This window comes from Alosa sapidissima, chromosome 14, assembly GCF_018492685.1.
Source record: "Alosa sapidissima isolate fAloSap1 chromosome 14, fAloSap1.pri, whole genome shotgun sequence".
Classification (NCBI taxonomy): Eukaryota; Metazoa; Chordata; class Actinopteri; order Clupeiformes; family Clupeidae; genus Alosa; species Alosa sapidissima.
In genome coordinates this window covers 16693957-16709940 of record NC_055970.1, presented here as the reverse complement: position 1 = coordinate 16709940, position 15984 = coordinate 16693957, and the positions used below count along the sequence as shown (strand labels likewise).

General features: G+C 42.8%; 2 protein-coding genes across 3 annotated transcripts in view; one reads left to right on the top strand and one right to left on the bottom strand.

Annotated features, from left to right (window-relative positions):
• Window positions 1-6997, top strand: part of dennd2b (DENN domain containing 2B) — a 50130-nt gene extending 43133 nt beyond the window's left edge. For both annotated transcript variants that reach the window (XM_042060758.1, XM_042060757.1), the window contains exons 15-20: window positions 2136-2313; window positions 4499-4540; window positions 4697-4808; window positions 5141-5380; window positions 6013-6099; window positions 6261-6997. In XM_042060758.1, the coding sequence (XP_041916692.1) occupies window positions 2136-2313; window positions 4499-4540; window positions 4697-4808; window positions 5141-5380; window positions 6013-6099; window positions 6261-6295 (694 nt within the window). In that variant the 3' untranslated portion in view covers window positions 6296-6997. The remainder of the gene's footprint in view (window positions 1-2135; window positions 2314-4498; window positions 4541-4696; window positions 4809-5140; window positions 5381-6012; window positions 6100-6260) is intronic.
• An 85-nt stretch (window positions 6998-7082) lies between these two features.
• Window positions 7083-11161, bottom strand: LOC121681200 (60S ribosomal protein L27a). The gene is made up of 5 exons (XM_042060800.1): window positions 11045-11161; window positions 10480-10543; window positions 10236-10311; window positions 8962-9136; window positions 7083-7338 (listed from the first exon to the last, which is right to left on the bottom strand). The coding sequence occupies exons 1-5, from the start codon at window positions 11144-11146 to the stop codon at window positions 7210-7212; spliced, it is 546 nt and encodes a 181-aa protein (XP_041916734.1). The 5' UTR covers window positions 11147-11161; the 3' UTR covers window positions 7083-7209.
• Window positions 11162-15984: the final 4823 nt, after the last annotated feature.

The following is a 15984-nucleotide window of genomic DNA, read 5'->3' as shown; positions in this document are numbered from 1 at the left end:
CCTGCAGGCTTTTGTTTTTGTTGATGCTACTGCTAATCTCCATAAATCTCCACTAGCCACGACAACTTTAGCCTTTGATTAACACCGACTTCCTGTAAGGAGGCTATGAAGCACTATCTGTCCCTCCCTCTCTTTCTCTCTCTCTCCCTCTCTCTCTGATTCTGTCTCTCCCTCTCTCTCTCTCTTTCTCTTTCTCAGAATAACCAGAAGCAAGTCTTAACTGAGTCGTTGTAGGAGTGGTTGCTGTGCTTCAGTAAGTGCAGTAATCACTGCTCCGCTGGGAATACGATACGGGATCGCTGCAGAGCCCTCCGGCTCCCAAATCTGCCGTTTTCCCCCCCCAACCAGAGACTCTCTCCCCTGCGTATTTTCATAAACTCCCTGTGACCTGCCATGTCACAGATAATGCCAGCACCAAAGACCTTGGTGTGAAAGCAAACAGCCCTATAGCTCATGTTGTTCAGTACGATGTGTCAGCACAAGGGCGACTGAGTCTGCGCTGCCACTGCCAGGTTCACAGAGAGCAAAGAGCCAGAGTTATATATTAGTGTGTGTGTGTGTGTGTGTGTGTGTGTGTGTGTGTGTGTGTGTGAAAGAGAGAGGGCCATGTCAGACATATAGTGAGTTTGTGTGTGTGTGTGTGAGAGAGAGGGGGGGGCATGTCAGGCATACAGTGTGTGTGTGTGTGTGTGTGTGTGTGAGAGAGAGAGAGAGAGAGTGTGTGTGAGAGAGAGGGGGGAGCCATGTCAGACTCACAGTGCTCGGGCAGCATTTATCTCCAGTGCTGGTGTTTACATGCCATGTCTGATAGCTCGGCGCAGGCCTTGATCCACTCTAATTTAGCCCTCTGCACTCAGCATCTTTTCCTGGGGGTTTATTTTTGCTCTCTGTGTGTACACGAGTTGCACACTGAAGGAGAGGGGAGGGGGGCAGTGGGGGGTGGAGTTTGGGATGGGAGCGGGGGGGTAGGGGGGTTCACTGTCAACAAGCCGAGGACCGTGAGAAAGACAACATGCAACGTGCAACATTTTTAGTAGAAACCACAGCCATTCAACTTCAGCGGCTCCTCTTGACATCAAACACATGCGACACCATGGAACACTATGGAAGAGTGGTCTCGTCCAAACCTCACACACACACACACACACACACACACAAATATGAGGAAGAATGTAATGCCGAGGCAAGCTGGGCTTAATTAGTTGGTCTGCGAGTGTAATTTTATAAACATCAACATCAGCAGGTCTGAAAGCTCAGTTAGCAGTGCAAGGCACAAGCAATGTCCCTCATATGCTCATAAAATGGATTCCTTCCTGGCACTATATGGAGTGCTGAATACAAGCATGTATTCTGTATTTTAGAAGAATACAAGAGCATGCTGTATATATGATGGACAGTCCTGGTGTGTCATCGAAAGTCCTGCTTTCACTCAATACTTGTTCTTTGTTGGGACTCTCAGCTCTGATTGTTGAGTCTAACAGCATTTTATATCAGGCCTCGTAAAGATCCATTAATCACAAGATCAATAATTGGGGAGCTGAAAAGAATCATGTTATGTTAAAGAGTTAAGAGTTACGTTTCTGCACAGACAGCAGTAGCAACAGGCAGCACACTCAAGTACCAGTTGCAAGACAAAGGGCATCATTATGGTGCTGATGGATATATTGCCCTGTTGCTCCCCAAAGCCAGATGCCCTGAGTCAGATGACTGCTGCTGCTCTTGACTCTACCATTCCTCTGGCACAATTAGCTGTCGGAATCAAATGTCAAACAAACTTGTGTCGGCTGTGTTGATGTGTACAGTGTATTTTTTACAATACAATAACATATTTTGGCTTGAACTTTGAATCCAGACATTTGTTGTTGTTTGTATTTGTTTTGCACTCTTCCATGCAATATAAACAAGTTGTCAGTGCAGTAATGCACACCGGCTCACACATATGCATACCGTTGTCTGTTTAATGACCTATCAAAGGAGTCCTGTTGCTGAACTGGTATAGCAACACACCAACACCATAAAAGGACATCAGTTTGATTCCTAGGGATCACACATACAGTATAAAAATGTATCTGTCCTGTATATTGCTTTGCTAAGGTCACTGACGGTCTACCCACTTGTTGTGTCTACGTCTGCAGCACCTTGTCTAGCTGTGTGCATGCGGTGGTGGCCCTCCTGTACCCGTTCTCCTGGCAACACACCTTCATCCCTGTGCTGCCCGCCTCCATGGTGGACATCGTCTGCTGCCCGACGCCCTTCCTGGTCGGGCTCCTCTCCAGCTCCCTGCCCAAGCTCAAGGATCTGCCCGTGGAAGAGGTGAGCTACAGTACACCCTCACTTAGTCAGTCAGCCAGCCAGCCTTCCTCTGTCTGATTCAGGCCATATCTGCCCATTTCCTTCTGCTTTTTGTCTCTGTGTGTGTGTGTGTCTGGCTCACTGTTTCAACAGCGAATAACACACACACACACACACAAACACACACACACACACACACACACACACACACAGGACGTGTGAGGACAAAGGACATCACAGTTTTCCAGACATTTGACAGAGTTGTTTTGCTAAATATCTTTCAGGAATACTGAACAGTAGTCATGAAAATGTGAAATAGTTGTTTAAGTTCAAATAGGGCATAATGATGTCCAACCCCATCTGACATGTAAGAGTGGGGAGAGTGGGGATGAGAGTGCCTGTCCTCCCACGGTTGATTATTATTATCATTATGCCATACAGCATGTCTGAAGTAGTCTCTGTAACGTTTCATAAAGTAGCCTCAGAAGTTCTCATTTCTCTGTGGCCTGCAGTCTTCCACTGAAGCAGATCAAATGTGACGAGCACGGGGCCGCATTTGGTGGAAATCATAAGATCTGCGCAGTGAGTGTCTGTGGCACAAGGGGCCCATCTGAAGGGAGGGTGCTGCCTTTAACTCGCGCGGCGCGGTGCGCCGTGCTGCCACAACAAGCCCGTCCACAGCAAAGGGCACCACTACAAAACATCTGGACAAATCACAATTTCATTGCAGAATGTTTTGTCCCATGCCCTCTAATTTTCAATTCGCAAAGTGTAAACACAAAGACAAAAGTCTGACCATTCCTTCCCGACTAGACACTGCTAGTTACAGTATAGTGTGTGCTTCTGTCCACTGAGCTGTCAGATCTGGGACCGAAATAGCCCCCGAACAATAGAGAAGTAATCACGGTTTTGAGCAGAATTACATGTGGTGTTGTGCTGTCTGTTCCTCGAATTTCCAGCCCAAACTGTTTGAGGTCAGCTGAAGGGAAAAGCTACCATTACTGTGGCGGTCCACAGAGTGTTGGACTAGCTATACTGTGATTTTAAGAGCACAGTCAGGACGTTGACCCGATGTTTGTGTTCGGGTGTTTGTGTGGAGGAGAGGGAGTGATGGCTGATGATGATGAGGATCCATCTGTCATAATGCTGAGAGCTCCCCCCTTGGTTCCTAGAACTTTTCTTGGGTGGTATCATATGTCTGGAGCCCAAGAAGACTAATCACTTGCATTAGTTCTTGCAGGAAATGTCGGTTGGTGTTTTTGGCTCAGGCACACTTGCTCTAATGTTATGCTGAGCCAGACAGTATGTGTGAAGAGAGTGTGTGGGTGCTCAAACAGGCGTGTGTGTGTGTGTGTGTGTGTGTGTGTGTGTGTGTGTGTGTGATAGAGAGGTAGAGCATGTATGTGTGCGTGTGCGTGTGTGTGCGCGCGTGTGCATGCATGTTTGTGTGCATGTATGAGTGTGTGTGTGTTTGTGCGTGTGTGAGTGTGTGTATGTTTGCGTGTGTGTGTACTGTGTGTTTGTGTGCCTGTTTGCACTGCTGTCAGGTCAATGCCAGCCAGGCCACAGTGTTTTGAACCCTGTCCCTGTTAAGGCGTTGGCACTTGAGCGGGCTTTGGCAGCAGACCCCGTCAGTTCCCTTTAAGAGCAGCACTTGGCCACAAACGCTGCAGTAAAGCCCAGTAGTATCAGTGGCCTGTGTCCCACTGCCAGCGTCAAATGCTTGTCATTTTTAACACAGTGTTTTAATGGCCTGTCAACAAACATCTGGTATAAATATTTATCTCGCTCATGTAGAGGTTTTCGGAGAAAAAATAAGTCCTCTAAGTAGTCCCCATTTATCAAATGGTCATATCTCATCATAAAAGTGACCATGTGAAACCAGTAATTACACTATCAGGGATATTTTAATGTTAAATACTGAAGACTGGATTTAACACAAAAACAATAGCTTGTGTTTTGATGGCTTATTGTGTGTTGTTGCTTGTTGTTGATGTGCAAAATGATTTGTCATGGCAGCTGGCTTGCGGTTTCTGAAGAGCTACGTTAATAACTGAGATAGGGATATGGTTGTACCATAATGCTTAAGTGCTGAGTAGTTGTTTGTATCGTGTATGTTGATGTTTGATGCAACACTGACGTTTGATGTGACTGTGTGTGTTTATACCTCTTTGATGATCATGTTGTTGTTACTCCGTTTTCTCAGGCTCTCATGGTGGACTTGGGGACAGACCGTTTCATCAGACAGGTGGAGTAGATTTCTTTATGTATACAATATATAGTGCTCGGACAGAAGAGCTAATCCAATTCAGCCAGAAGCCAGAACCAGACATTGAAGTATTGGAACTGCTTCATGTATGAAGTAATGGACACCATCCTGTTCTTCCACATCATTTTTGTACAGATGGACGATGAAGCCTCACTTTTACCGAGAAAACTGCAAGCTGCCCTCGAACAAGCTCTGGAGCAAAGGAATGACATCATCAATCAGGACTCTGACAGCGAATCAGATGAAGGTGAGAGTGATGGTCACCACCTTTATGTGAAATATTTTCAAACCATTCATCATAAAATAGCAATGACCATGTTTCAGCTTAAATACCTTTTATTGTGCTAGAAAAGCTCATATAAGCTATTGTCTGATGATCTGTACTCAGCTTGCAAGTGGTCCCAACAGCAGGTGCAAGATAATGTTGTTAAAGCATGTTGTTACATAATTTTAACATAAGAAATGCCTTTTCTAATGCCTGCTCCCTGCTGTAATGTAGTGAGATCTCAGTGTAACACAGGTTGTCTGGCAGCTTGTTCATGTCTCTCTGACCTCTTGTCTGCTCCCTCCATATCCCAGAGTGCAACACTCTGAACAGCCTGGTGTCCGAGGCCTTCATCCGCTTCTTCCTGGAGACCATCGGCCATTACTCTCTGTTCATGACCCAGGGCGAGCGAGGTGAGCGCGCCTTCCAGCGTGAGGCCTTCCGCAAGTCTGTGGCCTCCAAGAGCATCCGCCGTTTCCTGGGTGTCTTCATGGAGTCCCAGATGTTTGCTGGCTTCATCCAAGACCGTGAGCTGAGAAAGAGTAGGGCGAAAGGTAGGACAACAGTCTCTCTCAAACCTCCATCATCTCAGTAGAGTGGAACACATAGTTCATATTTTTTTGACTTCTGCATTGCCCTGACAACTTGTCAACTTTTATATTATTGACAACTATTTTGGTAACAAGTTTTTGGTGATCAGTTTGTGTCACTTTTTTAGAGAAATAACTCAAAAATCTCTGATTTCAGCTTATTAAATTTCTATATTTCCAGCTTTATTTGATCTTCTATAAGAATAAACTAATTATTTGGCATGTGAACAAATCAAGACAAATTGAGGACATAACCTTGGGCTTTGGAAAACGCTGATAAACATTGTTTCACCTTTTTCTGACATTTCATCGATCAAACAACTAGTCTATTGATTGAGAGATTAATCAACAGATTAATCGACTATGAAAATAACCGTTAGTTGCTGCCCAACTTACAACACAATTCATTTATCATGACAATCTGCCCAATCAAGTGTGTCTGCTGGTTAGCAGTGCCATCTAGTGGCTCAATGTAGAGTAGCATCAGAACTTTCAAGTTTCCCAGCAATACAAAGAGTTGTATAGAGTTTCACTTTTCTGGATGAATGCTGTGGGTCTTGTGGTTACATATTTTTACAAGTCTCTCTGTTGTGCAGGTCTGTTTGAGCAAAGAGTGGAGCAGTACTTGGAAGAGTTACCAGACACAGAGCAGAGTGGAGTCAATAAGTTCCTGAAAGGATTAGGTAAGAGACACAGCGCTGCAGAAGTACTGGTGGCAAAGGATTTAACTCTATGCTGTCTTTTGTGTTTCTCGATTTCATTCATATGGGGCCTTGTACATAGCACACACTAAGAGTCTACGCCATAAGACAATACTCCTTTGATTTCTTTTGTTATTTTCTAGGGAACAAAATGAAGTTCCTCCATAAAAAGAGCTGAGGGAGTCATTTGCTGAAGAAAAAAAGCTTCAATCCTGCTTTTGAAGACCTGAAGGACATCAAACAAACTGCTACAGAAACAGACTTTGTCGAATGCTCTTTGCCGCAGGAATTCATTACTTTATCTGGGCAATTTTGACGGACTATATTATTGTACCAGAATGAATGCCACCACAGGGCCAATGAATTACTTGACAACAGAAACTGCAAATTCACTGATAAGCCTACTTCGCATGGTAGATGCATAGCAGTTTCCCCCTTCGAGTTTACTTTCCGTGTCTAATCTTTGAATGAAAAGAATGATTTGTCAAACAAAAAGTATGCGCATTTGACCGTTGTACATATTTCACTGTAAATTGGCTGTGATAAACTCCATGTAGTGTGTTATATTTAGGTACCATGTTTATGAACTAGTGTTTCAGTAGGATGGTACTGAGCAACTGTGCATTATCGTGTCTGAATAACCACTGACGGTGAGTTTGATATGTGCGTGTGTGTGTGTGGAGATGTGTAGAGCAGATGTACAGATGTCGAGATTAGTTTTATATTTAACGTTAGGGTTAACCTTTCATGGAAAGAAAATGTTGAAAGAGGATGCATCTTTAGAGGTTTTTGTACATGCATTAACATATGAAGAAAATTATTGCTCAAGCCTTCCAATGCTTTATCAAATGTTTTAAAATAAAGCTTTTGAATTAAAACATTTAAAGACGTCCACAATTGTTACGTTTCAACACCCTTTCATCACATGCACTCTGAGAGAAAAAAACAGCACCATTGGGACATAATTAATTTCAAGTCTTTTATGTGCATTCTTTACCATTCATAGGGTCCACAACACCTTTGATATATGACATCTGTACAAAATCATATCTTTTATACAATTTATTACACCAAAGAGTCCATCGTCTGCATTTATGCAGTCAACACACATGCTCCTCCAACTTCCTTTATCTTCTCTTCTGCCCTCCGACTAAAGAACTTGGCCTTCACGATGACAGGTTGCTTGGGAAGCTTGCCCTTGCCAAGCACTTTATAGTAGCCCTAGAGAAAGAAAAAGAAAGAAAGAAAGAAAGAAAGAAAGAAAGAAAGAAAGAAAGAAAGAGAGAGAGAGAGAGAGACTTTAGCCCGTGCTTCCCAAATGTGATGGGATCTAGGAAACCCCATCACATGGCGAAATCAAAAATCCTTGATTATTGCTCCGTTTCAACCCTCAAGTGAAATGTCACCAACTTCACTAATTCTGACCATTTTAGCCACATCCTGGATGTGGCTAGGATGGTATCAGAATCTTAAGCTGGTAAAATGTTATCATGATCACAAATAAGTCATGGTCAACAACACACAAAAAAGAATCTGAAAGGTAAAGATGGCTGGTATTCAGCAGAGCTTTTATCCAAAGCAAAACAGACTCACAATGGTGGGTTGGGGACCCAGAGCTCAGGCTGACTGGCTGCCAGAGGGTGGCGCTACCACATCTCCACCACTGTGAATCGTATTATACTACATGCTAGGGCTGCCCAATTAACTGATGTTTAAAACAATAAGGCAACAATTAATCATGCAGCTTGCACCTATGTTCCAATGGTTAATCTTGTCACATATATGATTTTTATATTCATGTCATCCTCCTTGTGTGACAGACAGTGAAACTAACCTAACAGGAGTGCTGTGCTTCTCATGCACTAGACATGCTCACCTTAAGGCAACTTAAGGCAAAATTTGGATATCAAACTGAAGCTTGACTTTCACAAATTATATCGCAATCACTGTCTGAATTGCAATTTGTCGAAATCTGTCAAAAATGAGACATTTTCGCCATATCGTGCAGCCCCGTTACATGCTACTATGACACGTGTGATAGAGATTTGGCTGTCATACTGTAGGTCATGTACGTGGTTAGTCTACATCAGTGGTTCTCAACCTTTTTTCAGTGATGTACCCCCTGTGAAATATTTTTTCCGCCAAGTACCCCCTAACCAGCGCAAAGCATTTTTAGTTGAGAAAAAAAGACTTAAAACAGAGCACTGTGCATCAGAATTACCGCTACGCTTCAACCATGACTCCATCGTTTGAGTTTTGACAGTGATTGACAGGTGATGGCGGGTGGCATGTGACAGGTTGGGTCGAACCATCCTGGTATGGGGGGGGGGGGGGACTCTGGGTTTTTAGAATAATGAAATTGAATAGCCTACTGAAATATAAAATTAATTTTATGAACTTATTTTTCTACATAACAACCAGTGAACAAGAGTAGTGGTAACTCAGAGATCTCTGGTACACAAACAACAACACAGCATATCAGGAGGAGACTATCCTCAAGACTTGCCATCAGTACAGATTAAAGAGTTGTGACCTACAACTGTTTTACAAAACACCTCATAACAATTAGTAGGACAGAGAAAGGCAAGCCTCTTGGAACAAGAAATGAAACACAAATGGTGACTTAAAACTTCTTTACAAAAGACCTCATTACAATAGTATGGCAGAGAACGGCAAGCCTCTTGGACCAAGAAATTAAACTTAAGTTATTACGACAGCTTTAGTTTCATTATTGGAACAACACAAATGGCAGACTACCACGTCTTATGATGCACTCCCCTGGATCTAGATAAGAGCCAGCTGAAAGCACAGTATCTGGCAGGACACTAAGGACTCAGTACTCACAGCGTGCACAACGTCAATGATTGGGGCAGGGCCTTCTGGCTTCTTGCTGTAGTTGACTCGGGTCTGCTCGCTGACCAGGGTCCACAGCTTGTCCAGATTGATGGTGGGACAGTGGAGGGTGTTCTTCTTCACATGGTAATGTCTCATGCCCACCTTCCCAAAGTAACCTGGATGGCTGTGGGGCAGAGGGGATGGTGAAGATGGAGATGACACATTAGGTCAGCACAAGTTTACACAGATTGAACCAGTTCACACACACACACAATATAATGATTTTACATTGTATAAAACCTATGATACAGCTTTTGGTCAAGCCAGTGACCAAGTTAGCTTATTATAAGCAACTTTAAGCTTGTTTTTTCTGTTAAGTTGTTTACAAAATTAGGAGTTGTGGGATGTGTTTTTTGGGGGCTTGTTTCTAAAGTGTAGTTGCTTATTTGATCTTGCTCCCTTTCTTTTGTCTCTCTCCACTATACCTGGTCTAGTAAGCCACCAAAACTGCCCAATTGCATGATCCAGAACCCTGTTTCCACGCAACGCAACACCGTTATTTTCCAGAGAAGTAAGCTGAAGGTAACATCATACATAGCTTGTCACCCAAGCTCTTTTGTTTTTAAAGAGCCAAGTTGTTTCTTTTGGGCTTGTCAAGTGCCTGGTTGCTTATTTCTCTCCTGAGATCTGGTAACACTGAGTTTGGTAAAGGTGACTGCCTGATGCTTTTTGTAGTAATTGAAGTAATTGAGTTTAGCAGGTGAAAAAATCATGTGCTTGCTTAGGGTACTGATTGAACCAAGACCAGCAAAGCATGAACACTGCATCATTCAGAGTCCATCCCGTGGTTGGTTACTGTTCTTTTGGGGGGGCAAGAGGGGTGTTCATTTTAAACCACTGATTTTAATAAAGGCCATTCATTGCACAGCCCAATGAAGGTGGGATCTGCTGAGATTCTCCAGCACACATTATGCAAGAGGTTGTTGGGGTTAGTTAAGGTCACTCTAATCTAGAGTGAAATGTAATGTCAAAACTCAAATTCACACAAATGTAGCCATCCATCATAACTGCAGTTGATGTAGCACTATGCTACTGAATGTAGCCTACTGTACCTCAATAGGCATAAAACAGTTTGCTGGAATTACTTTATTGTCCATGCAAATTCAATAAAGGCTTATCATACAATAAAACGTAACGTTTAACTGCTCTTTACAATATCAGGGCCATACATCGTACTACTGTGAAAATATCACAAAATACTGCCAAGGTAAAGGATTACTTACTATTTGTCGAAGTTGATCCTGTGATGGTGCATGCCTCCTGCGTTTCCACGACCGCCAGGATGCTTTCTGTGTTTACCTGAGTGACGTTTCGACGGAGACAGACAGCAGGTTAGATTGATGCTTATAGCAATATACACAACTGACCGACACATTTTCGTCTATTTACTTAGACTCTTATTAATGCTATGGCTGACCTAACGTTGAACTTCGATATACCGGTAGTTTGACATTGTGTTAGGTTTACCAATACGGCCGTGTCCATGACTGACATGTCCACGAAGCTTTCTGGTCTTGGTCTTTTTCGTGGGCTGTGCGGGGAGAAAAGAAATAATAACCAGTCATCCACATCATTCTGTCACTAACGTTAGTTAGCTGGACTAGACTGCCAATCACGTTTCGACTGACCAGGTAACGTCTACTTGGCTAACGTTAGCATTCAGAGTTGGCACCTCACTGTAGATATTCAGGACAATAATTGAAAGCAAATTGTCGCAGGGTAGTTAAGTAAGTGGGTGGGAGCTGGGGTTGAGCAGACAAAACATTTATCGGTCGGCCTAGTAAGCTTGAAAAACATGGCCTGTGCAACATTAACCACTCATTGAGCGCTTCAGACTGTTCGCTCTGGCAATGGATAGGTGACGACCCTACCATAATTCACTACTTCACTCACATGAAAATATCACTGTACACGTGTTCATGACAGTGCTTCTAACTAATACACAGTCAAGAGTAGATTTTTTCAGGCAACAGGACCGAGGATGGTAACAGATAGTTAACATTGTAGAGAGATACATTGCCTGAGTACCTACCATCTTGAGAGATGGTCGGTCGAGAAAGAAGGGGAGTAGAGGATGAATTTTTGCCAAGAAATAATTTGTCGAAATGTTATCATGCGAGCTGAATAGCGCCATCTATTGGTATGGATGATGCAGTAAGTAGGCACAGAGAGTGGTGCCGTTTGTCTTTTTTAAGTGTATGGCTACCCAATAACTAAAAAGCCTTTCAGATTCATTTAGTGCCGTCTACCAGATGCAGGTTGAAATAGTCTTGTGTTATTATAGGCCACCTTCAAGCACCAGACTGAAAACCAATCCCTTCACCAACTGCCCAGCCAGGAAATCTGGAAGACATTACGTTTATTCTGTTGGCAGGCACTTGTACGTAAAATGACATGGGTCAAATGAGGTTGGACCTACAATAGGCCCATACAAACAACCAAATAAGGAGAACATAGAGAGAAAGGGGACCAGGGCCACACTTCAGTTTCACCTGACTGATGCTTCGCCCTCGCATAGCTCTGGAGTAGCAGGAGGTGCAAGGAGGGGAAAAAGAAGAGGTGGGCTAGAGAGAGTTATTGATCTGTCACTATACTTATCAGGAAACTTAATGAAGAAATCACTCCCTGTTGATTCATTAAACATCTTCAGATAATATCCTGAGCATGTTTTGCTGTATGATTTTATGGTGTTGCTGGAAACTGTTTCAAGAATCACTTCCCCAGCTTGCCTTTTCTGTTGTGAATGAGAATGCAATGCTCTGAGTGAATTGCAGTGACTAATTGATCTTGATGAATCAATCTGGATCAATTTCATGATAACTCCTGAACAAATCCTAATGGTGGATGACCATGAGATAGAGATTTTACATCAAAATGCAAATGGATACCTGCAGAGTTTTACTACAAAATGCTGCCAAACAGGATTCTGAAAACACAAGGATATATTGGGATTGACCATTATTGAAATTCAGAGCCCAGAGCCTGAACCCCTTAGACCAAGGTGACTAGCCCAAGGAAACTCTCCCTTAATTTTAGCAGAGAGAACCTTGAGCAGAATAACCAGGTGGCTCTTGTTCCCTTGACTCTTGGTGATAGTGGAAGTTCCACTGTGGAACATCATCATTCAGACATTAGAACTGTGTCCACTCATTTATGGAGATAGATTTCAAACATCACATAAGAGGCTGATACAATTAAATTATTGGAAAATGGCACCATTTTGACACCATTCTGAACTCAAGAGCTAGACTTTTGATTCCTTACAAATAAACCAGGGCAGTGGTAGTGTAACCTAGTGGCAAAGTAACTTGCCTAGCATGCAGGAGCCACAGTATTTATGGATTTGATTCCCGGCTACCACCGTTGTGACCTTGAGCAAGGCGACCCTGAGTTGCTCCAGGGAGACCAGCCCCTTTGAGTCACTTTGAATAAAAGTTAGTTAAATACAGAAACAATATCGTACATTGATATACTGTAAATTATTAGTGTTTGAACTATAGTCAAGGTGGAATATCAATGCTGATATGCAACAAATGTTCCGTATTTGATTAGAAGTACTGCGTAACAGTAGTGTCAGACAGAGAGGACAGGGGGGACTTGAAAGGTGTGCTTTATTTTCTAAGGAATTATAAGTGAATTAAATATCATCTCTTTTGTATGTTGACACCAGTGTAAAACATTTGAAACCCTTTATTTTCTTCACATAGCAAGTAGGGCTTTGACTCCGAACTTCGTTATTCGAATATAATTCGATTATTTTTTAAAATTAAAGATATTCGAACGAATTTTAGGGATCTCTAGCCTATGGAGATAATTTCTATAAATGTATTTGGTTGTAAACGTTATTTTCGATTCAGATTCCGAGTTTTTTTTTCACGCCTGGTGAAGTAAAATCACGAGCTCATTAGCAAGGCTATTATTGGTCATCTGGGCTCCTGTAGGTGACGTTAGCATCTGGCTGGTTCGCGCTTAGTGAGCTCACACATAGACATAATAGACACTTTTATTTTAAACTTAACCTTCCTCTGATTTTAATCACCTCAGTTATCAATCAAAGCAAACAGGGAAAAGAAATGGCAACACAATCATGAAAAACACTCAAATAAATAAATGTGCAGATAAGTCTGAATTAAAAGCAGCACTGGTTGAAGCCTGGAAATATTGTAAACAAAGTAACGTTAGCTTAATTTGCTAGTGTATCATAGTCTGGTTAGACTGTTCAGTTTCCCTACGTGTGTTTAAGTTTCAAATGAATACTTTTTCTCCTTGGGACAGGCCCGTTTGAGTCTTGGAAAATACTTTTCCATTTGCATCGGGATTGAGATGATTAGAACTTAGCAGTCAATTTGAATGCAGCAGTTTTAAACAAATTCGTGCAGCCTGCTAATGATGCTAACCGGATTTAATAGCAATTTAGCCAGTCATCTTGCACAATTAATGTTTGGATTACATGTGCATGCTGAGGAGGGATGCGCCTGTTGAGAGGGGGAGAGAGAGAGTGTACGGGGGAAGGAGAGTCTGTGTTGAGGTAGGCCTACTTCTATCGCCTACTCTGGTAGAGTTTGACATACTACAATGCAAGATATATTTAGCCTATTTATTTATGGACAACGTAAGGCAGGAGGTGTGTGTTGCTTTTAATTATGAATGTTCTATCGAACGTATTTTTTATTGATATCGATTACATGTCTATTGCGATACATATCGCTATCGTTTTATCGCCCAGCCCTATCTCAATAACAATTTTAACAATTTTAACCTTTCGTGCACATAGTCTATTGACATTGACTGATACACTGCCCTCTGGTGGACAGAACATATAGAACTTAAGTTTGATACCAATATCGGTCTTACTGGAGACATTTAATGGTTAAAATATTATTAATACATATTCGAATATATTCGAATTTTAATATTAATAAACAAACGAACTTCGAATATGATTTTTGGGTCAAAGTCAAAGCCCTAATAGCAAGTGGCAACACCATGTGGCGGTCATAATGTGTAATGCTATGCATCTCATCTTATTGGAGCACACCTTAAGACTTTCTGATAGAAACCAGACTGTCACAGAATGTGATAGGCATTTAAACCTAATGATCTGTGCCATGGAATATCACACTTTTAATGGAGTGACATTAAAATTTAATATTGTGAAATGCACAGTGGAGAGGCATTTTATTTGATCAGTCTGATAACTAAGTGGTTCAAATGTTTTACACTGGTGTCAACGTACAACAGCGATTATATTTGATTATATTTGATTCTTATAATTCCTTAACGGGTTCCTCAACTCACAATATAATAACATTTAGCAATTACATTGAGCTACTAATAATTTTGGTGAAATGCATGTAGTAACTTAGTTATAATTGTAGCAGTGGGACCCACAGAGTTCTCAGCCATATTATAATAATATAACACCTTATAGGTGGGCAGGGCACTTAACGCCCTCCTAAGTGTTAGGGAATGATGGGGTGAGCTCTTGGTGCACCTGACATTCCCAGCTCATGATCCCATAACCACAGTGTTAATGGATGTTCCATAGGTGCACTTCCAGGGGAAGGGATGGAAGAAAAAATAACACCACTGGAGCTTCTATTAATGTGCCCTCTCCTGAGATGCCCCGCTCACTCAGCCTGAAATATTCCCCCTCCTGCGGACTCACTTAGCCAGGCAAACACCACTATCTTTGACGGAGAGAGAGAGAGAGAGAGAGAGAGGTAAGCGCCACAGCTCTTTGGCTTAAAAGCGAAACGGTGGTGGGGGCATGAAAGGGGGGGGGGGGGGGGTTGGTGGTGGTGGTGTGATGGGGATAAGAGAGAGAGAGGGGGTGAGGAAAGAGAGAGGAGTTTGAAATGCAGACCCGCTCGCTGAGCGCGAGGTAGGGAGAGCGCCAGGATGGACTAATTGTGTTTTAAGTGGGTCTGTGTGAACACACAATAGGGAACGGGGCGGTGCTTCAGCTCCCCTGCGAAGAGGAGCAGAGGAAGAGGAAGTTGTCAGATTTGTAGGTCAGGCTGCAGGGGTTGTTGTCAGGCAGATTGGTAGCGGTAAAATGCGGTTTCATGTTGGTGTGTGTTTTTCTTTTTTCTTTTTTTTCTTGCGAGGCGCCTGTGCGGTTGTTTTTCTTGATGGATGCCAGATAAACAGCTCACCCTCACAGTTCAGTTCACTGTTTTTGTCTGTCATTTTAGATCTTGTCTGTGCTTTTTATGCCTTCTTAAAGTTCGACAGCTAATATCAGATGGTGCCAACTCCGTGTGGAGAGATGGAATATTGGCAATGGAACACTGTGATAAGGTCTTAATTGATTTCACGCTTTGAAGGGCATCCTATGAGTAGATCTTATTCCCATCTGGTGCTCGGCAGTGCCTGACCTGTTTCTTTTTTTTAAGTGTGTGTGTGTGTGTGTGTGTGTGAGTGAGAGAGAGAGAGAAAGAGTGTGTACGTGTGTGTGTGTGTGTGTGTGTGTGTGTGTGTGGGCCCAAAGGGATCTGTCCCTTCCTTGTGCTGATCCAGACGTGAGGAAGAAGAGCAACGGCACTACCCCACCGTCTCCCTCTCTCTCCCTCACTTGGCCGCTCACTCCTCTCCTCTCCTCTGCTCTCCTCTCCTCTCCTCTCCTCTCCTTTCCCTGCCTGCGTTTGCAGTGCTTACTATTCTCCTCAGCATTGTAGGTCATTCGGCCCTCTCCTGCCATTTTAGGAAGGGCTTCCGGGGATAGCTCGTCCTAGAAAAAAAAAAAAAAACAATTATCGACTCTCCCTAATTCCCAATTATTATGAACAGGCTTACTTAAACAGGGGACAGAGTGCCTGTCAGGTTTTAGCAGCTCTTCTGCAGTTCTCCTTTAAGTCAGATGATCGGACTGTGGACACACACAGTCACAAATACAGCATCACATTTTAAGCACACACACACACACACACACACATGCACGCACGCACACACACACACATGCACGCACGC

Excerpts from the sequence above, each read along its gene's own strand:
- LOC121681200 (XM_042060800.1), bottom strand. The coding sequence starts at position 11,146 with ATGGCGCTATTCAGCTCGCATGATAACATTTCGACAAATTATTTCTTG. Across the intron at positions 10,544-11,044 it reads ACCGACCATCTCTCAAGATG|CCCACGAAAAAGACCAAGAC; the intron begins GTAGGTACTCAG and ends CTCCCCGCACAG. Across the intron at positions 7,339-8,961 it reads TCATTGACGTTGTGCACGCT|GGCTACTATAAAGTGCTTGG; the intron begins GTGAGTACTGAG and ends TTCTTTCTCTAG.